The following is a 24,957-nucleotide window of genomic DNA, read 5'->3' as shown; positions in this document are numbered from 1 at the left end:
GTTTGGTTTGCCAAAAGCACTAGCTGAGTCTAAAAACAAGTTTTAGCTTTTCAAGTTCTAGAATAATTATTTTAGACTAGATAAGAACCTATCTATTCATACATGATATCAAACATTATATCAATCAACATCTTTTGCCAGTATCTTATTTCCACTTATTACTCAATGCAGTACAATGGATCAAGCAGTCTCATTAGCTGCGAGAAGCAGACGATTCGAATCGAGTTTTATCCTTGCAAGGTAAACCTAAACACACGACATATCAGGGTACTCCGACCCCACACATGTCAACCGTCCCCATCGATTCCCCGTTCGCGTCCAGGCCTCACCGCCTTGGCATACAATGCTCCACTGACCCCGGCCGCCGCCGTGCAGTGGCCGCACTTGTACCCACCATATCTAGAATGGGAGACCCAGTCTCAGGTCGCATGAGGGATAAAGTGCGTGCCCGGCTTCACTCAGGTACTAGGTTTACCGGTTACCATTTTTCCCGACATGTGTTTAGTACATTCAAACGCTTGACACAGGTATCCACACGTTAATCCTTATTCCAATTTCATCTTATAGACAACGCATCCCCATGGATCCGTATCCACAGACCATCATCCTTCTGTTATCAAAAATGGATACAACCAATTCCTGACCTCGCGCGAGTGCTAGAAAAATCACTCGACTTCTACCGAGATCTTGATTTAGCATAGCAGCTACTCGACCTAGCATACTAGTATCCATCTCAAAAAGAAATCCTGAGTTCATGCAACTAGGGTTTCAACCAACTCCTACACTTAAGTGCACGGTACAAGCCTACAAACATTAAGTGTAGTAAATTAGCATGTATAAACGGTTATGCATAAAACCGGGGCTTGCCTTTAATTTAACACTTAGATAGTGTTTGCTGGGGGAGGTGCTCGCTTGGCGAGCATCCACTGGTTAAGTCCATCCTTCCTTGGGTCGTCCACCGACTGCATCTTGTGGTTGTCACCACATCATTTGCACGATCACCACCTCTCGGTCCTAAATGAGATGCAGGATGCATATGTATGAATACAATGAAAAATATCACAAGATATATAATACACGATAGCGAACTAACATTTAATTGTAAGACACCGTGAACAACCATACGCTAACATTAGTTATTTACACGTTATCGGCGTTCAACATAACACCATTAAAAAGACGACATCCTTTTACTTATTTACGCAACACAACTACGACATCACAAGTACACACATTTACTACGCTCACCTTAATCATCCACTAGTTACTTAATCATGAAGTTAGTTAAGTACCTAAGTTCGCTACTACTGATATGTAGACAGACTTAGTTGAAAGGGAACTAGACACTTGATTAGGCTTTATAATTATTTACTAGGCAAACACTTATTAGACCTTAACCAATTTAGTTCACTAATTTAGCGAGACATGTACTAGTTACCTATATACTTAGGCACAATTATATTAGTTATATTATCTTTACTGCGTGTTCAACCAAAGTCAAAACGAGGAAACAGTCGACTCAAGAAATACACCACAGAGTAGAGCAATCCACCAAACATAATAAAATTAGGACAGCAGCACAGCAGTTGCTTGTTTCAGTCCTAACTCTTCAAATATTTATCCAAAAATAGTGAACAAATACTTTTTGGAAAGCTTGGGAAACTCTCTACAACTTTGGTATTATCGTCTCAATTTGACTAGACTCTTAGCAAAGTCGAACTGTGTAAAAATAACAGGTCTGTCCAGGTTGGACAAATTCAGACTTGCGACTTCAAAAATTCACAACTACAGGTTCAGACATCCAAACAAATTGATCCTAGACTTTCTGGAAAGGTAATAAAATTGTCTACATATTATTTATAAACATCTCAAGATGATTCAATATTTAACTAAGGACAAAAGACACTAGAAGGCTTTGCTGTCCAGAATTAGACAGATTCAGTCTTCAGACTTTAAACATTCATAACTTAATCTTCAGATCACTAAAAAGAGTGATCCAAGACTTTTTGGAAAGCTTGGCAAAAGAACTACATACTTTTATAATCACCAAGAATTGATTCTATGCTGAACTGAATCAAACAATTCAGTTTTCGAAATTTGTTCTGTCAGTGGACAGAATACAGCAACCAGTTTGCAAAATTCATAACTCCTAATCTGTCATGCCTATGGTTGTGAAATTTTAACACAACCAAGATAAGAAAAACATCTACACTTTCTTATAACGACCATGAACATATTGTAACATTAAATTAGGCAAACAATGCAGTTTCTGAAATCTGTACATAATTTGGGCAGATTCAGTTACTGAATTAGCGAAAAGCATAGCTCCTAAACGATCAGACTTATGTCTGTCAAATTTTAACACCAGCAAGATAATAAAGTTATCTACCACTTTTCTATAGCACATATCTACAGAAAACACAATTTGGTTCATCAAACATACAGCACGGGGAAATCACTACGTGCAGTCCAAAACCGCAATTAATAAATTTCAGCTCTTATACAATTCAAGAATTGCCGCGTTCTAGATACTTGAATTATTCTAACACTTTGACAATTGTTAGAGTTAAAATGACTAAGTGAGAACTAACAAGTAGACTTACTAATTTTTATACAAGTTATTTCGCGCATTAGAATTGCCATACACAATCGACAACACATTTATCACAATAACCTTACCCGATACATATATGTTTATTAATGCGCTCTTCACACAATAATTTGCATTTTAAATTAGACATCACATGAGCACTACTACCTTTTACCCGCGATCATAACCATACACATTTAGACCACAACGAGCAATTCACCGTGACCACGAGCTTAACCCAACCATCTAACAATTCGGTTAACTAGAGCAACGACATAGCCCGCTAAATAACATACACGTCGGCTTACCTATTATTATCGCAATCCGAGACACAACATGCACTGCCACATTTTTATAAACACGCATACTCACAAGTATTTTCGCACACCGACCAACTCATATGAATCGTAAACCACTAACCTCTAACTCGAAACCATCATGCGCTTACTTTCTAAATCATGAACTCATAACGCGTATTGACCCGACTCAAGATATAGAGGAAGCGATGACTACTTTGGCCTGTCACCACCTCTCTATATAAGCCAGGACAATTTCTACTATCGACTAAGAGTTCTAAGTATTTAACACATTATTACTTTCCACGCACAAATAAACCTCAACTTAACATTAACACCAGTGGATTTTTACAAAACTCATCATGCGCATAACCTCGTCTCGCATGCAACCATATGGTGGCGTGCACTCGAGACACTTCGATCAATGTGGCGCGACCACTAATATATGAACTCCGACACTCACGTCTTAATAACACATCCTCCACGCAAACTAGCATTTTCTAAACTACTCGTCACATTACTAAATATATTCCCGATATAATCACGAATCTCATCACATTGCATAAAACAATTACACTTTTCACATAAACACATATCGATGTATTTTCCAAAACATAATCCGCATTTTGTAACTTAGTTTTTCGCATCAAACAACGCATCGCACATCTTTCTTATCAAAATATAAAAACGTCCGAGTTCTTTTCTACTTCATTTTCTTCTCTACACGCGTCCATTCATACAATTATATTTTCACGCACATATTCACATGCAGGCACATCATCGACCGAATACGTAAATAAAATAAATCACAAATCATTCAAGGCGAACAACCTGGCCGACTCACATCGCGCATGCATGCCATTAGTTTGGGCTCTTTGCCGACGAGCGATGCGCGAGGCGTGACGTCGACAAGGGCTGCGATTAAACGACATATACAATCAATAGATAATTTATTTGTTCCATCATTTTATAAATTCAAGGAACACGGGACAGCGAGGAGCTCACCGCGGGTTTCGACGACGACGCGCAGACGCTGCGCAGATCGACGACGTGAGGCCCGTTCTGGCGAGCACGACGCAGCGAAGGGTGTCGCTGCTGCTACTTGCTGCGGCATTACGTCGAGCATGCCAAGGGCGCGACGCAAGGAGATCCACGTGGCTACGCGAACTGGCGTCGCGGCTGCTGCGCGAGGTACGCCAGGGAGGCAGCCATGGGAGTCCTGGACGCGACGCGGCCAAAGCACAGAGTGTCCGGCGCGGCTTGCTGCCGACGAGGACGACGACAGGAGGCGGAGGTCGAGCAGGATGCAGGGACTTGCCTACTGCCTTGCAGCGTGGAGGAGATGAAGTAGGGGGAAAACAAGCGTCGGCCTTGGAGAAGAAATTCGTCTGCGCAAGGAACAGAGAGGAGGGGCTAGAGATAGGAGCAGGGGCGCCATGGGGAAAGATGCTGGTCGCCTGCACTTGGAGATTCTCTGCTGCTGGCGAGGTGCGCCAGGGAGGAGCTCGACTGGCGTCCGAGCAGAGGGGAGCTGCAGACCGGCTGACGAAACTTGGCGGGTGCCGGCGTTGAGGAGCAGCGGCTGCTCGAGCTTGGGACGCCGGCTGCTGGTGTCCCTGGTCGGCATCCTGGGCTCCACGGCTGGGAAATACAGGGAGATGGTGGCTGCTGGTTGAGGTAGATGGCGGGGAGGTGAGGACAAGTGCGTAGCCCAGGGGAGGTGTAGCAGAGGGGGAAAATTCCATGTACCAAAGAGCTCGACAGGGGAAGGCTAGAGGTAGAAGAAGGCCGGGCTACATGCTGCAGGTGCTCCTGCGTTCGACTGAAAAGAAAATGAAGCAAGGCAGGCTGATGCATGGAGCTTAAAGGCGAGACTGGCTGTGCGGCGAGTAGCTGGGAGAGATGGCATCGCACATTGGGCAGCGTGGCTGCGGCTGTCCGTTGGCCATGCCCAGCGGTGGCCAACCCGCGCAGGATACGCAGAGGCTAAAGCCTGCGCTCGCAGGCTGCTACACCAGCGTTTCTGTTCCTTTCCCTTTTCTATTTGTTTTTTTATTACTCACATGACGTATGATAGGCATTAATAAAATAATAATAATTAGATTAAGTTTTAAACCCTTCGTATACTAAATTATTGATGTGGTCGTACTATATGGCTCGGAATTCCAGAACGACAAACACGATTAATCTAGCAAAGATTCTAGATGACGTTGACTAAAAATTTTCTCGCGTTCCCTTTTTTTTAAAAATGGTTTGACTCAATTTGACCATAGTTTCAAATTAGTTCCTCGTAATTTGAATTAACAGTAAATAATATGAGTTGTTCTGTTTTTTTAACACTACTAACATGACACATGAGGGAAATCAAGAATGAATAACTAAAGTCTTAATCTCTCTACTTTAATTAATTATTAACTAGTTTCTTATCAAACAGCTCGCAATCACATAGACATCAACATGACCAATTTGGTAGACATTCGACTCGATGTTGTCTGAAAATTTCTCGTGTTATAATTCTCTTTTTTTTAATTAAAAGAGTTGACTCAAGTTTGACTGTGTTCCTAAGTTAGAACCTCGTAGTTCGAATTAAAATTTATTAATGTGAGTTGTTCCATTTTAGAATTATTGCTGCTTTTGTTCGTGCCGAAGATATATTTTTTGCTCCTGTACAAGTCTACGCTCGTGGTTGGGATTATAAAAATCAAGGTCTTTCTAAACGTGACATTATATTTTAGTTAATAAATCAGGAACCAATTTAGCAAGGAAGTAATCAGATAGAATATGGATAATACTAGTTTGGGTCGGATAAGAATTCATTAGAAGCCGACACATTAGAGATCCCGCTTGAGAGTACAGATTCGGATAAAATATTTGGATATATAGATCGAACCTCGAGAAATTGGATTCGAACACAGTTCGACTAGCAACTGTCGAGCCCTTGATTAAATGAGTTTTAGACGAGATTTATAAATCGAGATGGATTATCGAGTTCATATTCGTGCCGAGAAATAAAAGTTTTAACAGGCTCCAAAACTGGCTGTTTCTCGTGATCGAATAAAATCGGAAATCGGTGAAACATTCACAAATAACGTGATAAAAGGAGATAGATGTGATAAAGAGATGAAATTTTCACTGAGCATCCGAGATTAGGATAAATCTTCTGACATAACACGAAATAAACACCTGGGGTGTCACAACTGTGGGCGCTTGTGCTCTCAGACGCAAGAACCTTCAGACATACGCCTGGAGGTATTCTTCGTGGTCTTGCGTGCACTGGAACAAAGCTTGAGCAGTAACCGGCTTCATCTGAAACCCTTGGAAACTGGTGATCAGCATGTCTTTCAGCTTCTGCCATGATGTGATTGTTCCTGGCCGAAGAGAGGAGTACCAGGTTTGCGCAACATTCTTGACTGCCATGACGAAGGATTTCGCCATGTCTACTGTATTACCCCCATAGGAAGATATGGTTGCTTCATAGCTCATCAGAAACTACTTCGGATCTGAGTGCCCATCATACATGGGGAGCTGTGGTGACTTGTATGATGGGGGCCATGGGGTAGCCTGCAGTTCTGCTAATAGAGGAGAAGCATCATCAAAAGCAAAATTCCCATGATGAAAATCATCATACCATTCATCATCTTCGTAGGAATTGTCCTGACGAAGCTCTCTGCGTTGAGGTCTTCGGTCCTGGTCATCTTGAGCGAGATGACGCATTTCCTCACCAGCCTCATCGATCTTCTTCTGTAATTCGGAGAGACGAAGCATCTTCTCCTTCTTCCTCTGGACCTGCTGATGGATGGCTTCAAGGTCCCTTATTCCTTGGTCCAGCTCCTCCTCCTGAGGCGTTGGACTTGTAGCCTTCCTTTTTTGAGTTCGAGCTTCACACAGTGTTTCCTAGTTGACGTCCAGTGGCTGCAGTGCAGCCCCTTGCCCTGAAGCTTTCTTCGGCGGCATGACGAAGGTCACTGCTTTGCCGAAGGTGGTCGAATGAGTTCATAGTAGGTGGGCGCCAATGTTGGGGACTTGTTCTCAAATGCTATGAGTTAAGAACAAGGCAACACAAAATGTTAATGATTAAAGACCTTCGTCCTTTGAAGCATTATCTCCCTTAGGATATAATGGTCCTTAGACGAAGGTTATGAAGGTCGTACCTTCATCATCTCAGTATATAATAATGAAAGTAGAAGCATATGAAACATGAGAAATAACATGAATAATCATATGATATTATTGGTATATCTTTATTATATCATCCTGAATAAACATGAATAATATTGAAGTACATTTATACCTTCGGCTTAACAGAAGGAAAAAATTCAGGCGTGACGTGCGAGTGATTACAAGTCAGCATGAACAGTACGGTGTTACTGTTCATCTATTTATAGGCACAGGATGCAACCTGTGTAAAATTACATCCATGCCCTTTACGTTTACTATTGACTTAAGGACAATCTATCGAGGACTAGATAGCCTTTTCCTCTTTAAGTCGGTTTCATTTTCTGCTGCTAAGCCGAAGCTTCTCTACGCGTAGCTTTGGAACTGGTTCAACCTTCTCCCAGATCATGCTTTTCATATCGTGTACAGCTTCATTCCGAGGCCGAAGGTCCTGGTGAATGTATTATACTTGGACAACAAGTTAGTTGTGTTTTTGAGGACGTTCGGAAAACGAAGGCCCCCAACATTAACCATCATCATAAAAGTAACTAGAATTCTTCTAATAAAAGACTATCCCAAGGCTGCTCTTAACCGTGAGCTCGGCTGATATACCAGTTTCTAACACTCTGCAGAGGTTGCACACTTTACCCACGAGTCGTGATCCCTTTCCAGCCTGGGTTGTACAGACTCGATCTTCACTACCAAGGTGAATGACTAGGAATACACTATGTAGCCTTTACAAAGATTCCCCTGGTGCATAGCTGCTCGTTAGGTTTCGCCAGTCGTACAAACGCAGTACACCTCACCAAGGTGGGTGACTAACAAAACCAAATCGAATGAACCTCTGCACCCCAACCTTAGTAGAGCGAGCACTACGCCTCGGCCCCCATTGACGGCCCTCCGGCAAAGCCAACCACACCCTAGGTTCATCTAATTAATCAGCTAAGGGCGTCCCATTCCACCCTCATGGTTGCACTGTTATCCCGGGTGGTCACTCCATGAACAGGTCCTTACAAAGAGGTACTCAGGAAAAAGGCCTATGCCCCGTAGAGTATCACAAGATCATCAACATAATCAGGATAACAGTATCGTATCATAAATGTTCACATCATGTTCATTGATTAAAGTTAAGGCAATAGCAAAATGCTAACCATGATAACCCAAAAGGTAAACAAGGATAAGGTACATACAGACTAGTCAATCCTTAGGTTTAGATAAGGTAATGCGGGACAGTGAATCATAAAGTATGTAGGACATAATAGGTCAGAGGACACTTGCCTTCACCAGGCTTTTGCTCAGGAAGGTCTCCAACAACACACTCAGGAACCTTGGACTGCTCGTTGTCTAAATAAAGCGAACATGCACTCAATACATTTGGAAAGTACAAATGAACAGCACACCAAACATGTACAAACATAGGAATACATCTTAAAAAGACACAATACTACATAAGGGATAATGAGTTCAAAGCATAACATAAACTATAACATCAACTAACTTCATTTGGAAATAGATTATTATTTCTCTAAGTGTTACTCACAAATACATAACATAGATCAATTTATTTTATTGTGACCTAAAAATTAGAACAAAGATGAATTCATGTAATACACATTATTAATCTCACAAGATTAAGCATGTTTCAATCTCTAGGGTTTTCCCTTTTTATTTTATTAAATACACCAAATCTATACATAAACTAGTTAATAGTTATCCATAAAATTAGGAAGCACAGGGTGTAAATGGAACTAATTTATTTGAACAGAGAATAATACTATTAACATTTTGCAATTTGAATCACTAAATTTGGAGTTCATATGCAAAAAATATGAAATAAACAAGTTTGGGAATTCAAAATATGAAATTAGGGCTAATTCTGTGAATATTTGAAAGCACAGGCTTCAATCTGTAAGAATACAGAGGCCTGCATGCGAAAACCAGTGACGACGGATTGATTCTAAACAAATCGAGGGTCTCTTTAATAAAACTACCACGCGAAGGTGTATCGGGTGATTCAAAAACCGATGACCGAGACTAGATCTGCGGCCGAGAGCGCGCGATCGCGGGCGGGCGAGTGCTGATAGGCGGGCCAGAAGGTGTCAGCGATAGAGGGGGAGGGCGCACTGACAGGCGGGCCACGGGCGCAGGGCGCGCGTGCACGAAGCGGTATCCGCGATCTAGGCCGTGTGATCAAGATCGGACGGAGGGGATTAGACCGGGTGGAGTGTAAAGCTGCGGGCGACGCCGCTCCTCTCCGCGGCGGTGAAGTCGCTAGAGTTGAGGCAGGCGCGTGCTAGGGTGGCTCCGGGGTCACCGGGATTGGGCAGAGAGGGAGAGAATGCCATGACAAACTCAGTGGCGGGGAAAAGGCCAGGAATCCGAGGGCAGAGAGGGGAGAACGGTGGGGAGAAGGCCTTGGGTGGACCGAAGGAACTCCGGTGAGGGATTCCGATGACAGGGAGGGGCTTAAGGCATGCTAAGGCTTTGGAAAGCTTCAGCAGAGGCAGGGGTGACACAGGAACCTACACCGGGGAACTAGACCGGGCTAAATTGGCCGGCCATCGCGTGAGCACGGTGGACCGCCACGGTCGAGCACCAGCGATCCAAAATTGGCCGAGCATAGAGCGAAACTAGTGAAATTAAGCACGGGCAAAGGTGTCTCACCTCGGGGCGGAGCTCGGGGAGGCTTGGCGCGGTCTCCGGTGAGCTGGATGATCGGGAACGCGGGCGTGGGTCTCCGGCGACGTCTGGCGGCGAGGGCAGAGCGTGAGAGAGGGTGATGCTGTGTGAAATGAGGCGGGGGAGCGAGTGCGGGCACTGGCGGGGCTTTAAGAAGGGACCTAGGCGCGTGGGCGGGCGTCGTTGTCGAGAAATCCGGCGATGTGCGCAAGTGCGCACGCGCTGGTCCACGGCGAGCGTGGGGAGGGCAGAACTGACAGGGAGGGTCCACGGTGCAGAGAGAGAGAGAAGAGAGGGCGCGTGGGCAACGGCTCAGCGCCTGGCAGCGCGGGCTCGCAAGACAGAGAGAGAAGAGGGACGCGCGCGGGCAAAGTAACTGGCGCCGACAGGTCGGCCCCAACGGGCAGAGGACGAGAGAGGGAGAGCACGAGGGATAGAAAGCCGCCGCTGACAGGCGGCGCGGGCGCGGGGGCGCGCAGCCTGGCTGGGTCGAGCTAGGCCGGCTGGGCTGCTTTGCGTTTTTCCTTTTCTCTAGATTTTCTAATTCCTTTTCTATTTCTTTTCTATAGGGTTTTCAATTTCAAATTCAAATTAGGTTTCAAATTCAAATAAATTCAAACATGTGCAACACTTCAAAGAATATTTTAAGCTCAACATGATACAACATGTCATGACCCAAAATGTTTTGGCAAAAATAAATAATTAAATCCCCTTGACTTTTAAGCTAATTCTACCTAAAAGGGAAAAAGTGAGAGAGAATCTAGAGAGGGATAAAACCTACGGTGCGAGAGAGAAGAGTAACACATGAATTTGGGTGATCATTAGAAAGAAATTTTATACCCCCAAATTCAGGGTGTTACAGACCTATCCCCCTTAAAAGAATCTCGCCCTCGAGATATAGGGCTGGCTAGAAAAGAGCTCAGGGTACTTGGCTTTCAAATTTTCTTCTCTTTCCCAGGTTGCTTCTTCTTCTGAGTGGTGACCCCATTTGACCTTGCACATCCTGATGGTACTTCTCCGACTGACCTGATCTACTGTCTCCAGAATTTGAGTTGGCTTCTCAATATAAGTCAGATCCTCTTGAACTTCAAGATCCTCTGCTGGCAACTGCTCTTCTGGCACCCTCAAGCATTTCTTCAACTGAGACACATGGAACACATCGTGCACAGCGGACAGATTCTCTGGTAAGCTGAGTTGGTAAGCCACTTCTCCACGTCTTTCTTGAATCTGATACGGCCCAATATATCGAGGTGCTAGCTAGCCTTTGACTCCAAACCTTTTGGTTCCTTTGATGGGCGACACCTTCAAATAGACATAGTCTCCAACTTCAAAACTGAGTTCCCTTCTTCTGGTGTCAGCATAGCTTCGCTGTCTGGACTGTGCTGCCTTCAAATTCTCTCAGACCATTCTGTTGTTCCCTTCGACTTCAAGCAAAATATCTAGTCCGAACACCTGTCTTTCACCAGGTTGGTCCCAATGCAATGGAGTTCTGCAATTCCTCCCATAGAGCGCTTCGAATGGTAACATCTTTAGACTGGCCTGATAGCTGTTGTTGTAGGAGAATTCTGCATATGGTAATATCTTGTCCCAACCTTTCTTGTCTTGCAAAGCACAAGCCCTCAACATATCCTCCAGAATCTGATTGGTTCTCTCTGTTTGACCATCTATCTGCGGGTGGTAAGATGAGCTAAACTTTAAGTGTGTGCCCAAGGCTTCATGCAACTGCTGCCAAAAATGAGAGGTTAATTGAGTGCCTCTATCCGATACTATCTTCTTCGGAACGCTATGCAAGCACACAATCCGAGACATGTATAGTTCGGCCAACACTACACTATTGTAGGTGGTCTTCACTGGTATGAAATGGGTCGCCTTTGTCAAACGGTCCACTACTACCCAGATAGAGTCATAACCAGTACGAGTGCGAGGCAAACCGGCTATGAAATCTATTCCGATCTCATCCCATTTCCACTAAGGAATCTGCAACAGTTGCAACAAGCCTACAGGTCTCTGATGTTCTGCTTTAATCCTCTGACAACTGTCACATACAGCCACATACTCTGCTATCTCCCTTTTCATACCGTACCACCAGAATCTTTTCTTTAGATCCTAGTACATCTTCTCACTACCAGGGTGTATAGAGTATGCTGTCTCATGGGCTTCCTTGAGAATTAGTTCCCGGATCGATTTGATGTCGGGAACACACAGTCTATCCTTGAACCATACCACTCCTTCTGCATCTTCACGAAAATCCTTGCCTTTCCCATCTATGATCAGCTACCGGATCTCATTGATTTTCTCATCATCCTTCTGACCTTTCCTGATGTCTTGCTCTAGAGTGGGTTCTAACTCAATTGTCACACCTTGGGTGTTGTTCAGAAATCCGAGACTCAATCTGTCGAACTCCTTCGCTAGCTCATACGGCATCGGGTGAGCTGCCAACATATTGACTTGACTCTTTCTACTCAGAGCATCTACAACCACATTTGCTTTGCCTGGGTGATAATGAATCTCCAGCTCTTAATCTTTGATCAACTCTAGCCATCTTCACTGCCTCATGTTTAACTCTGACTGAGTGAATATGTATTTGAGACTCTTGTGGTCCGTGTAGATATCACACTTCTGCCTATAAAGATAATGCCTCCAGGTCTTCAATGCATGAACCACGGCTGCTAATTCCAGATCATGAGTAGGATAATTCCTCTGATGAATCTTCAATTGGCGGGACGAGTATGCCACTACTCTCCCTTCCTGCATCAACACACATCCTAGTCCGGTGTACGAAGCATCGCAATATACTGAGAATGGCTTGTGAACATCTGGCAGAATCAGAATGGGTGTCGTTGTCAACCTCTCCTTCAATGTCTCAAAGGACTTCTGGCATGCGGGAGTCCACATGAATTCAACCTTCTTTGCCAACAAGGCTATCATTGGCCTGGCAATCATGGAGAAACCTTCAATGAAACGCCGATAATAACCGGCCATTCCGATAAAGCTCTTGATTCCTTGGACATCTTTTGGTGCTTTCCAGTCCAAGATAGTTGTTACCTTCCTCGGATCTACAGCCAATCCCTCTCGGTTTATAATGTGACCCAAGAATAGGACTTTACTGATCCAGAACTCGCACTTGCTAAGCTTGGCATACAACTGACAATCTTGTAGCCTCTGAAGTACCTTCCTCAAATGCTCCTCATGCACTTGCTCATTCTTGGAATATATAAGGATATCATCAATGAACACCACCACAAATTTGTCGAGGTAGTCCATGAACACACTGTTCATCAAGTACATGAAGTAAGCTGGCGCATTCGTCAAACCGAATGACATAACCGTGAACTCATACAGTCCATACTTGGTGATGAAAGCTGTCTTCGGTATATCTGAGGGTCGGATTCTAAGATGATGATAGCCTGACCTCAGATCTATCTTCGAGAACACACTGGCTCCTCTCAACTGGTTGAATAAATCTTCAATTTTGGGCAGGGGGTACTTGTTCTTGGTAGTAACCTCATTCAAGGCTTGGTAATCGATGCACATCCTCTTCATGCCATCCTTCTTTTCCACAAACAGCACTAGGGCTACCCAAGGTGAGGTACTCGGTCTGATGTAGCCTTTCTTCGACAACTCATCAATCTGCTTCTTGAGTTCCACCAACTCTGGTCCGAGCACTCGATAGGCTCTCTTGGAAATAGGGGCGGTGCCTGGTATAAGCTCTATGGAAAATTCAACCATCCTTTCAGATGGCATACCCGGTAACTCTGTGGGAAACACATTTGGGAATTCTGATACTACATTGATAGCTTCTGATGGTTTAATCTCCTCAATATGGGAGGTGACTTGGTGACAACTCCCTTTTCTTGGTCCAGACAAGACCAACTCCACTAACACTTCTTCTCCTGATAAGGACACTAACTTCACCTTTCTCTTAACACAACAAAGACTGACTTGATACTTGGTTAGCCAATTCATCCCTAGGATGACATCTATAGTTGTATCCTAGTTACCCATAACTATTAAATCAGCGGGGAACTCTATCCCCCTTATTTCAACCTTTGCACTAGGGCAAAATCAATCCGTTTGGGTTCTTCCACCAACTGAACTAACCCTCATAGGTGGATACATGGGTGCTACTGGTATATTATGTGATTCTACCCATGATGCGGTCACAAAAGAATGCGTTGCTCCAGTATCAAATAAGACATTTGCAGAATGGTACTCGACTGAAAACGTACCTAGTGCCACTCCTGGAGTCTCCTGGACTGTGTCGGCCTCCAAGTGGTTCACCTTTCCATACTGGGCACGAGGCTACCCACGGTTGTTGCCTCCTTGCTGCATTGCATTCTGCCTAAATGTGGCATTGGGAGCTAGCTACTGATGAGCTGCTTTCTTTGGGCAATGATTCGCCCAATGGCCTTGTTCCCCACAGTGGAAACATGCACGACTCCCTCCTTGCGCTGGCGCTGCTTGGTTGTTCTGATTGGTTGCTGGGGCAGGAAGACGGGCTGCCTGGTTGCTCTGACGCTGGTATTGACTTCCTCCCTGTTGGTTATTCTGACGATACTGTTGCTGCTGAGGAAACTGCCTCTAGTACTGCTGCTGCTTGTTCTGACGCCGATGATGGTGTTGGTGACCTTGTTGAATGGCTAAGGTGGGTTGCCTGAGTAGCAAGGACGGCTGCTACCCCCAAACTGAGGTCCACCAATCTTGCGTTTCCTGTCCTCCATCTCCAGACGCTTTTTTTCAGTCATGATTGCTTTGTCGATCAGATGCTGGAAGGTAGGGAAGGTGTGGTTCATCAGCTGATAGTGGAGGGGATCAACCAATCCTCTCAGGAAGCGGTACTGCCTCTTGGCATTCGTGTTGACATCTTCTGGGGCATAACGCGACAGCTGCAGAAACTTGTCCCTGTACTCGGTGATAGATATGGGCCCTTGCTTCAAGGCGAGAAACTCCTCCTTCCTCACTATCATCAGTCCTTTGGGCACATGGTAACGATGGAAGTTGTCCCTGAATTCTTCACAAGTGATGGCTTCCGGATTGGCATGGGTGGCAAGGTAAGACTCCCACCAAGACTGGGTTGCTCCCCTCAGCTGTCGAGGACCATACAATGCCTTCTCATGATCGTTGCACTGGGCAATGTGCAACTCACGCTCCACGGTACGCAGCCAATCTTCGGCGTCCATGGGATCAGCAGAGTGGGCAAAGAATGGGGGATGGCCCCTCATGAATTCTGCCCGCTTGTCTCTGGGCACTTGCGGCATATGAACTTGCACCTGAGGCTGAGGCGGTGGTGGCTGCTGTTGCACTTGCTGCATTGTTGCTAATGTCTGTCCGATTGCCTGAACTGCTTGGGTCTGCATCAGGAACATTTGCTCAATGGTCATCGGGGGTGGAGGTGGCAAATGCAGCTGCGGGGCTGCCTCCTCTTGGGGTGTCTGCTGTTCTGGCTGAGCATGCCTCGCACCTCTGCGTCTGTTCTCAGACATCTATAGAAATCACACACATATATCAAATCTGACTCTGCAGTCTTTTAGCTTAAGAAAAGATGTATAGAAAATCCTCATAGCACTGAACAAATGACCATCTTCGCTGACAGCTTCTCAGATAAAGAGGAAAGTGAAAATAAATGGATTGCCCAACTAAATAACTGACTTTATTAATAACTACACCAAGTTGCAGGGGATACCCACACCTTGGTAACAATCATTACAAAGATCCAACTTCAGTACATGTCCATCATAACAAGCATCCAACATAAGATAAGCAAACTGACTCTAACTAAAACTGACTAGACTAAGACACTGAACTAAGCACTATTACAGACTCCGACTCTGTCGATCTAGGGATCCAAATCTATCCGGGTCCTGCAGTCTGGGGTACCATAGTCGAAGCGACCACGGGGCGGTGAACGGTAAGGGTGCTGAATCCTGACAGGGGCAGGAGAACCACCATCCAGATAGTGGCGTGTTGTGCACTTAGCACGCAATTCCGCAACCTCCGCCCAAATCTTGCCCAACTCGTCAAGGGTGTGGTCCAATTCTTTGTTGAGCACGGCAGCCAAGTTGACCATGCAGTTCAGCTTGGTATTGCTCTGACCAATTGGCAAGACAATCACACCTCCAGCACTGTCGGTCGAACGGCGATGGTAGTACTTCAGGTCAAGGCCATCAGCTACCCCGCTGAACAACGACCAATACTAAGAAAGTGCCCATCGTGCTGCATCTTGCATGGCTGCCTCTGTAGTATCCATCTCAGTAATAGAATAGTGCTCTAAGAAGGCCTTTGCACCCCGGAGACTACACAAAGGTACTCGATGGACCAAGTGTGTCGGTCGAGTGTGTCGGTTGAAGGCTCGACGTAGCAGGTTGTCGAGAGCATCGTGGAAGTGACACCCGCGAGTAGCGTCGCGAGTGATGGGTCTAGCGATCCATCCCTCCCGCTCTGGCTCCTCCGAGAGCTCCGTGCCGTGGCTCGAACTGCCACCAGCGTCTTCGGCGTCTCCGTCAGGGTCTCCTCCAGCAGCCGGGATGCCCTGTGGTGGTGCAGGGGGCATCTCTGGCTGAGGTGCAAGGGAAGGCGGCCTCTCATACTCCACCTCCTGCTGAGGTGAGGGGGAGGAGTCCTGCTGCTCCTGCTCCTAGCATCGGCGCTCCTGCTCCTCGTGCAGGCGACGATGGAGTCTCTCCAGGTGACTGGACTGACTTGGCACCGTGCGACGCAGTGGATGCTCCGCCAGGCGAGAAGGCAAAAAGGGGATCACAGACTTACGTGCAGTGCACCTGATACGGGCCATCTACAAAAGACATCGTAAGCACAAGAGTAAGAGTAGAACTATGAGATCAGAAAGTAAAAATAAAGAAAAGTGAGACAAAACTTTTTGAGATGAGTAAATAACATAGAGTTGGTCAAGATGACCAACTTTTGAAAGAACTCTAAGGTCAAGGTAAGAGTAGGCGTCTATAGTCCTTAGGGCGACCATTCTAGTCTAGGTTAGCGGTCCTACAGTCAGCAAGGCTTTGATACCACTTATGTCACACCCGGTTTTAGAAGGTAAACCGAATGCGAACCACATACATGCCAGGATCAGAAACTCACATACACAACGATTACATAATTGGACATCATCACACAATGCTCGAAATAAATAGTGGAAAGATACTTAATTACATCAAGATGTCCAAGACTTCCACAGAGTCTATTACATAACCATAATGTTCAACATAAATATCAAAGTGCGGTGAAACGAAACGTAGATGATAAGCCTACACAGGTAGCTGACTGGGGTTTGCCACTAAGATAAACTAAAACTCGTCGTAATCCTGGAACTCCTCGAAGTCCTCCATGTTGCCAGCATCACCTCCTGAGCAATGAGTACAATGAGGACAACCTGGGGTGGGGTGGTGTGTAAAGCAAGGGTGAGTACACATCAACGTACTCAGCAAATGTCCCGTTTGGCTAAAGTGAACTAGCTGTATGTGGGGTTGAAGTTAAGCAGTTGCTTTTAGTTGGTCAAGTGTTTATTATTATTAGTAGAGCCAAGTTTTAGTAATAAACCCAGTTATTACCCAAAAGTACTCCCTCAAAAGAGGAAATACTAGAGATCACACTTATAACATCATTGTTAACCATCATCATAAAAGTAACTAGAATTCTTCTAATCAAAGAGGATCACAAGGCTGCTCTTAACCGTGAGCTTGGCTGATATACCAGTTTCTAACACTCTGCAGAGGTTGCACACTTTACGCATGAGTCGTGATCCCTTTCCAGCCTGGGTTGTACAGACCCGATCTTCACTACCAAGGTGAATGGCCAGGAATACAGTATGTAGCCTTTACAAAGTGTCCCCTGGTGTGTAGCTGCTCGTTAGGTTTCGCCAGTCCTACAAAAGCAATACTCTTCCCCAAGGTGGGTGACTAACAAAACCAAATCGAATGAACCTCTGCACCCCAACCTTAGCAGAGCGAGCACTACGCCCCGGCCCCCATTGACGGCCCTCCGGCAAAGCCAACTACACCCCCAGGTTCATCTAATTAATCAGCTAAGGGCGTCCCATTCCACCCTCATGGTTGCACTGTTATCCCGGGTGGTCACTCCACAAACAGGTCCTTACGGAGCGGTACTCAGGAAAAAGGCTTGAGCCCCCTAGAGTATCACAAGGTCATCAACATAATCAGGATAACAATATCGTATCATAAATGTTCACATCATGTTCATTGATTAAAGTTAAGGCAATAGCAAAATGCTAACCATGATAACCCAAAAGGTATACAAGGATAAGGTACATACAGACTAGTCAATCCTTAGGTTTAGATAAGGTAATGCGGGACAGTGAATCATAAAGTTTGCAGGACATAATGTAACACCCCAGGTGTTACTTAGGGTTTTCACTCAAGACTACACTAGTAAACCCATCATCACATGTGATTTAATTTGAGTAAAAGACATCAAACTTGGGAATCAAGATCCTAAGTAGGTGTAACCCAACTTAGAAGTCATGCCTTGGCCTTATCATGCACTAAAGAAAAGAGAGTGACTCAAACCCTAATCCAAATCCCTTATAGACAAATGGAGCCCTAGAGGGGATTATGGCAAAAAAAAGTCTATGTAAATCACATTGCTTGACTTGGGCTAATTATAAAAGTTGTAGTACACTTAATACCCTACAAAAACTAGAAAGAGAGTGACCCCAAAAAGATTTCAGAAAAACCCCAAAAAGGTCACCAAAGAGAAGAGCATAAAAGAAAAATCAGGATTTTCTCAAGTTCAAAACCGACCCTCTTTCAAAGATCAAACATGTTCACTTTGATCCCAACCTCAAAACCTTATGGCCCAATTGACAAAATGGCGCCCAAAGACCCCTAGAACACCCTGGAAAAGTTTGAACCCAACCCTAAGCCATTTGACATGACTTGGCATGGCTTTTGTCTCGGTGTGGACAGCTCGGACAGAGCCGACTTCTCACCCCCATATCTCTCTACTCCAACCGTATCGTTTCTTGGAACTCACATCAAAAAGATAGGATTTGGTGCAGGGAAGAGATCGTACACGGGGGTTTTACCAAGATCTGCACGCTAAGGCGATCAAATCGGCCGTTGAACCCTGGCAGAAGTAAACCCCCATGTGTTCGACGTGGGCTGACACTCGGGGGCGCGCTCAGAGCACGCCCGCACGCGAAACCCCGCGTGCCCGCGGCTGCCCCGTGAACACGCCCGCACCGCGGCTATAAAGCCCACCCCAGTGCCCGGCCATCATCCCCGTTGCCTCCTCTGTACCGCGCCTAACTCTCCCGAGCTCGCCCGCAGCTCCGGCGACCTCCCCGCGACCCGCCAGATCCACCCGAGGGCAACCACCATGGCCAACCCCTTTTCCGCCCTCCTCCGCTCGATCCAAGCCCTCGGATAGCTCCCCTTGGAGGCCGTGAAGCTTGCCTGAGCTTGAACCGAGGACCCGCGCCACCGGAATAGCGCAATCGTGCTCGCTGGAGTTCGGAACCCCGCCGGAGCACGTGGACCGGGTAAACCTCTGCACCTTTCTCAATTCGTTGCACACATGGCCTCTACATCACCCCGTGGAGCTCCTCGTGTACTTTAATTGAACCCTACCGCCGTGGTTTGGCCGGAGCAGGAGCCGCCGACGAACCCCGCCGCCTGTGCTCGTGGCCAGGGCAGCTCTGACCACCTCTAACGCCGACCCGCACACCGACGTGACCGCCGTGACCTCCCCAACGTCACTGACCACCCCGCCGGAGCTCTACTGCCGTCGGTAAGCCTCGCCCGCCATAATCTTTGCCGTGGGTACTGTTTAAGCCAGCCAGGGAGCGCGGGTTAGATTTCGGCTAAGTCCAGGGGGTTTTGTGCAATGTCAGTGACTCATGCAAATAGTAGACCAAGGACTGTTTTGTGAGAGAAAAGGGAGAGAAAATCCAGGGGCTTCAGCGCAAACCTGTATTTCTTTTCCATTTCGAATTTATTTTTCTTTAAATATTACAAAGAACTTAATAAATGCATAACTTGAAGAATAATCATCCAAAATTTGTTAAACCAATTTTGCTAGACTTTGTGAAATATAAACTATCAGACAAAAATAATAAACCCCATAGTTCCTGTATTATTTTCTAGAGTTTTGAATTAAATAAGAAAACTGCCCAAAACTTAATATTAGAAGGAAAAATAGAAATATTGTTAGACCAGGGTTAAGAAAAATAGTGGAGACACTAACCTAGTAGTTACACTGTTTAAAATTAATAAACACCCCAGTATACAAGGTTAAGAAGGGTTTGTTCACTAAAGCTTGTTTATGCTCAAACTTAGGAAAATTTAGAAAAGGGATTAAAAATGAAAACCAGAGGGCAACCATATTTTTACTAGCATGCCTAAGTCATGTAGTTCACAAGAAAAATCTGTTAAACCATAGTCGAGTGGAAAGAAATTACACTCACAATTATTCATGAAAAACAGAGAAAACTTTGAAAAGTCATAAGAAAATAATCCTAAAGAGAAAACATCCCTCCCTTAGGAATGACTGTTCTTTTGCTAAGAAGAACCTAGGAAAAATGAAAGTTTTGTTGTTAAACATTTTTCAATTAGTAAGCTAGCTATAAGTGCCTTTTTAGCATTAAACTTTGGAAATCATAACTAAATAACCACTAGGTGACCCTCTCTGATTTTTGGCACAGAAGCATGTTATTACCCATACATGCTAGCAAAAATAACCCTTAGTACAGAACCCACACCTAGATAAGGGTTGTATTGCAAAGTAACCCCTCTGCCCCAACTTTTGTTATTTTTGTCCAGAGAAGGTTCTATTTATTTTTGACCTAAATTTTATAGGATAGACTACAGTGACCAATCTTAACCCACTGTAATTTTTACAGAATTTTTATAAAATTTGAAACCACTATTGTAGTTTAAACACACCTTAAGAGCATAAAAAGACAATAAAAAGAGAAATTAGTAGTGGAAATTAATGTTGCCCTAACCAAAACAACAAAACCCTTGAGTACTTATTAAAACCTTCAAGAGACAATCCAAGCCTTAATCCACTATGCTTGCCTCTAAGCAAAACCTTAAACCTAAATTGCTAAGCATAAACCACTAAGAACTTCTTATAACAAGGAAAACCCTAAGTCATCAACTAACTTAGTTTTTCCTTCCCTATGCATAATGGTTACTAAATTCTGCATATCATAGCATACATATATCTTATTCATTGCATTTGCTAGATTGCAACCTCGCTGACGGAGAGTACATCCTCGTGCCGGAGCAAGGACTTGCACAGGAGGTAGCCCAAGATCCAGCACCAGAGCCTACCATCGAGGATCTGCCTGCTCCAGCTTTGGAAGGCAAGCCCCGGTTTTATGCATAACCTATTCTATATGCTATTTTACTGCACTTAATGTTTGTAGGCTTGTACTGTGCACTTAAGTGTAGGAGTTCTTTGGAACCTTAGTTGCATGAACTCAGGAACCCTTTTGAGATGGATACTAGTATGCTAGGTCGACTAGCTGCTTTACTAATTAGGGATCTCGGTAGAAGTCGAGTGATTTTTCTAGCACTCGCGCAAGGTTAGGAATTGGTTGTATCCATTTTTATATCAGAATGATGATAGTCGGTGGACACAGATCCATGGGGATGCATGGTCTACGAGGTGAAATTGGAATAAGGACTAACGTGTGGATACCTGTGTCAAGCGTTTGAACGTACTAAAACATGCCGAGAAATATGGTAAATCGGTAAGCCTAGTACCTGAGTGAACCTGCCCGCAGACTTTGCCCCTCACGCGACCTGGGACGTGGTCTCCCATTCCGGTTATGGTGGGTACAAGTGTGGTCACTGCACGATGGCAGTCGGGGTCAGTGAGGCATTGTACGCCAAGGCGGTGAGCCCTGATCTATTGCCAGGGAATCGATGGGGAAGGTTGATGTGTGTGGGGACAGAGTGCCTCGCCACATCGTGTGTTTAGGTTTACCTTGCAAGGATAAAAACTCGATTCGAATTGTCTGCTTCTCGCAGCTAATGAGACTACTTGATCCATTGTACTGCATTGAGTAACAAGTGGAACTGTGATGATTTGGCAAAAGATATTGATTGCTAATTTTGCTTGATACCATGAATGATTAGATAGTACACAATTAGACTTAAGAGAATCACACTAAAACTTGAAAAAGCTTAAACTTGATTTTTTTAGACTCAGCTAGTGCTTTTGGCAACCAAACTCCTCAGCCAAACAGATGCATGTCTAGAGGTAGAGGAGTAGACTCCTCACACCGGGTAAGTCTAGCTGAGTATTAGTATACTCAGCCTTGCTTGTGGCATAATTTTTTACAGGTTCTCTAGAGGACATGGTTGCTGGAGTGACTTGGCCGTCCATCTTGCCACCGGATTGGACAGTCGAGTGGGACCCTACCTCGGCTGAGGAGGAGCATGAGGAGTGATGGGACAGGCTTCCCCATCCCTCCATTTACCGTTAGTGTATTTGCGCTGCATTCCGAACAATGATTACTACCTTTGCTAAAACTCTGATGATGATGTAATAAATTTAATACTATCTTTATGTATGGTTTTATGCTTTGTTGTATTTGCTCTGTGCCTCACCATCGAGTGAGTACGTGGTACTTGATCCTGTTAGTGGCCTTGTCGGACTAGATCCGAGGGACTGACGTGTTATTCCCATTTAAGTGTGGTCTAGCCTCTAAGGCGGGACTTAGGCACTTAAGTCGGAATAATTTGGGTGGTTCTGCCACAGCTGGTACCAGAGCTCGTACCACCACAGAGGAATCAATAAACTGTAAATACCATCCTTTTCAAAAGTAAAACTTGGTAGCAACAAATGTTGGATAGATCATCACGACGATAAGGATAGACCTAGGACGTGAAGCCTTAGGATGATAGAAGGGGTAGCTAGATGGCTATTTGAGTAAGCCCTACCGGCTACTATAAGGGATGGGGGTTTTCCCTAATCCCTCTAAGTTGAAATGAGGTCGCTTAGGGCGAGCATGCATGCATCCTTACTTAAACTACTTGATAATTTGGTAAGAACTTTAATACACGATAATGACAGATTAAGTACACCTAGTGCCATTGTCGTAGTCATAGAGAGGCTGAGTTTTGATCCCTTTTTATTTTATAATTCTTTTTCTTTTACTTACGCTTAACCGTACACAGATGACTTCTCACGGATCCTCGGACGGAGGGATCGCACAGTCCCACACGGACGGACATGCACGAGAGGGTTTCCCCCGTATCTTATGGGAGGTACTTCAGGGAGTCGGTTATACGACGCCTCCCCAGTATGCGGTCGGCTGTTCGAGAAACACCGAGTGCCCCGCTGTAGGGTGAGGATGACCCTAGAGCCTCATCCCCTACAACCAGGTTGGCGTTCGTTGGACTCGAAGTCTTTCGGATACCGGGCTGAGGATACTATCGAGGCGATTGCTCTCCACGGGCTGACCACCTTCTGTGGTTTTCACCCCTTGGAGCTGTCTACTCATCCCATTGGCTTATTCCCTGCTGAAAAGGAGGATGACCCAATGTGGAAGGACCGAGTGGAGCATGCCAAGGATATATGGGCCCTTTACCCAGGGCAGACTGCGCACTTGACGGTGCGATGCATGGATGCTCGTATCGTCTGCAGGTGAAGTGAGGAGAGGCAATGTCTCACCTGATGGCATTGTTGGAGGCTACCAAGATTACCTTGGATAACAGAGAAGAACTTGTGGTAGACCTGTCCACTGAGATGGTGGAAAAGGACCTACAGGTGGAGCAGATGTCCAACGAGATCTAGGAGCTTGAGGAACTAGTGGGAACCAGGGAGAACACCATTGAGGTTCTCGAGGATCAGCTAATCAACACTCAGCAGCAGCTTGCGGAGGCTAACCAACATTTGGACATGCACCACCAGGAGATCCAGGACATGGAGGCCAACGAGGATGTCGACATCGAGGGAGGAGAGGAGCCGGAGCCTACCTCTAGTTTGGACACTGCTGGCTTAGGGAGGCAGTGGCAGAACCTCCCAAGTTATTGGGCCCACATGCACCTGTCCTTGTCTCATAGACCTCAGACAGCTATGAATGTGCACCAGATAACTTAACAGGATCTGTCCGAGTGCCCTAAGGACCTTGGATAAACCACTCACAACCAGGATCACAAGATTAAGTAAACACAAATCACACACCAACATTTTTGCAGCGGAATTTCTTTATTACAAAAGTTACAAGTTAAAACAAATTTACATTATGTTTTTCGGAGTGGTTACAAAAGTGATTCAAATAATTAAACTTTGAAATGTTATAAATTATTTATAAGTTTGAAATATATGCTAGCTTAAGTGATCATCCTCAATAAGAAGTATAGAAGAGGTACTTAGACTTATAAGAAGGCCGAGCCCACCAACACTTAGCACCATCCACAGCAACACACTTCTATTTTCGGTTCTTCCTCCTGCTTGGGAACCACCTTTACACAAAAGTAGCAAAGCTCCATAGGCTCTTCACCTAAAACAACATGGGACAAAGCCCTGAGTACGAAGTGTACTTTCGCAAGTCTTACCCGACTAAAGAAAAAAACTCTCAAGGATATGCTGGATTTAGGAATCAAAGAGAGGCTCTTAGCAAGAATCAACTTAGATACTTTTGCAGAAAAAGCTTACTAAAGTGAGTCCTTACTTTCAATATTTTAACGCCAAATTAAATATTAATAGACTCTGGTTGCACCTAGTCTAATTTCACCATCTCATCAATACAACATCATTTTTACTCATAATGTTTACATCCTGACTTAGGTTGTAGGTTGGAGATCAAGTCTCCACTCTCCGGGGATATAACGGCGATCCGAATCGATTTACTCAGCTGAGGATCTCTAACCACATGACATATGTTTCTCATAACTCTTGCATATGTCTACCATTCCCACAGATCCTCCACTACATGAACAGGTCCGCGCCACCCGAGAGCACACCACCCCTTTTAGGCGGTCCATTGCCAGGAGGGTACGTGCCACTCTCGCCATCTCTCCACTCCCAGTGCGCGATTGTCTTTTCATGTATGGAATAGCCGGGTTCAAGCTTACCTTGTCCCATATCCAGGGCATATGGCTAGTTAAGATAGTCCTTGATCAACAGGCCTACATACGCATCCAATCCTTAATTAACCTGGGTAGAACATCACCTGTTCCTAGCCCAAGTCCCGATTTACGTACTTTCATCCTTAGGATTTTTTGTGTTCCTTAGGATGAAAAGAGCATT

At 45.1% G+C, this 24,957-nt stretch overlaps 1 protein-coding gene across 3 annotated transcripts; it reads right to left on the bottom strand.

The window, feature by feature from the left end:
• Positions 1 to 867: 867 nt before the first annotated feature.
• Positions 868 to 4,827, bottom strand: LOC103650224 (uncharacterized). 3 transcript variants are annotated; one of them, XM_020551085.3, is made up of 3 exons: positions 3,892 to 4,827; positions 3,718 to 3,801; positions 868 to 1,014 (listed from the first exon to the last, which is right to left on the bottom strand). In XM_020551085.3, the coding sequence occupies exons 1-3, from the start codon at positions 4,629 to 4,631 to the stop codon at positions 999 to 1,001; spliced, it is 840 nt and encodes a 279-aa protein (XP_020406674.1). In that variant the 5' UTR covers positions 4,632 to 4,827; the 3' UTR covers positions 868 to 998. The 3 variants fall into 3 exon arrangements, with proteins under 3 accessions (XP_020406674.1, XP_020406675.1, XP_008674062.1); XM_020551086.3 differs by having other exon boundaries at positions 3,731 to 3,801; XM_008675840.3 differs by lacking the exon at positions 868 to 1,014 and having other exon boundaries at positions 3,558 to 3,801.
• Positions 4,828 to 24,957: the final 20,130 nt, after the last annotated feature.

Source organism: Zea mays, chromosome 3, assembly GCF_902167145.1.
Source record: "Zea mays cultivar B73 chromosome 3, Zm-B73-REFERENCE-NAM-5.0, whole genome shotgun sequence".
Classification (NCBI taxonomy): Eukaryota; Viridiplantae; Streptophyta; class Magnoliopsida; order Poales; family Poaceae; genus Zea; species Zea mays.
The sequence above is the reverse complement of the archived record's forward strand: the minus strand, read 5'-3'. Positions and strand labels throughout refer to the sequence as shown.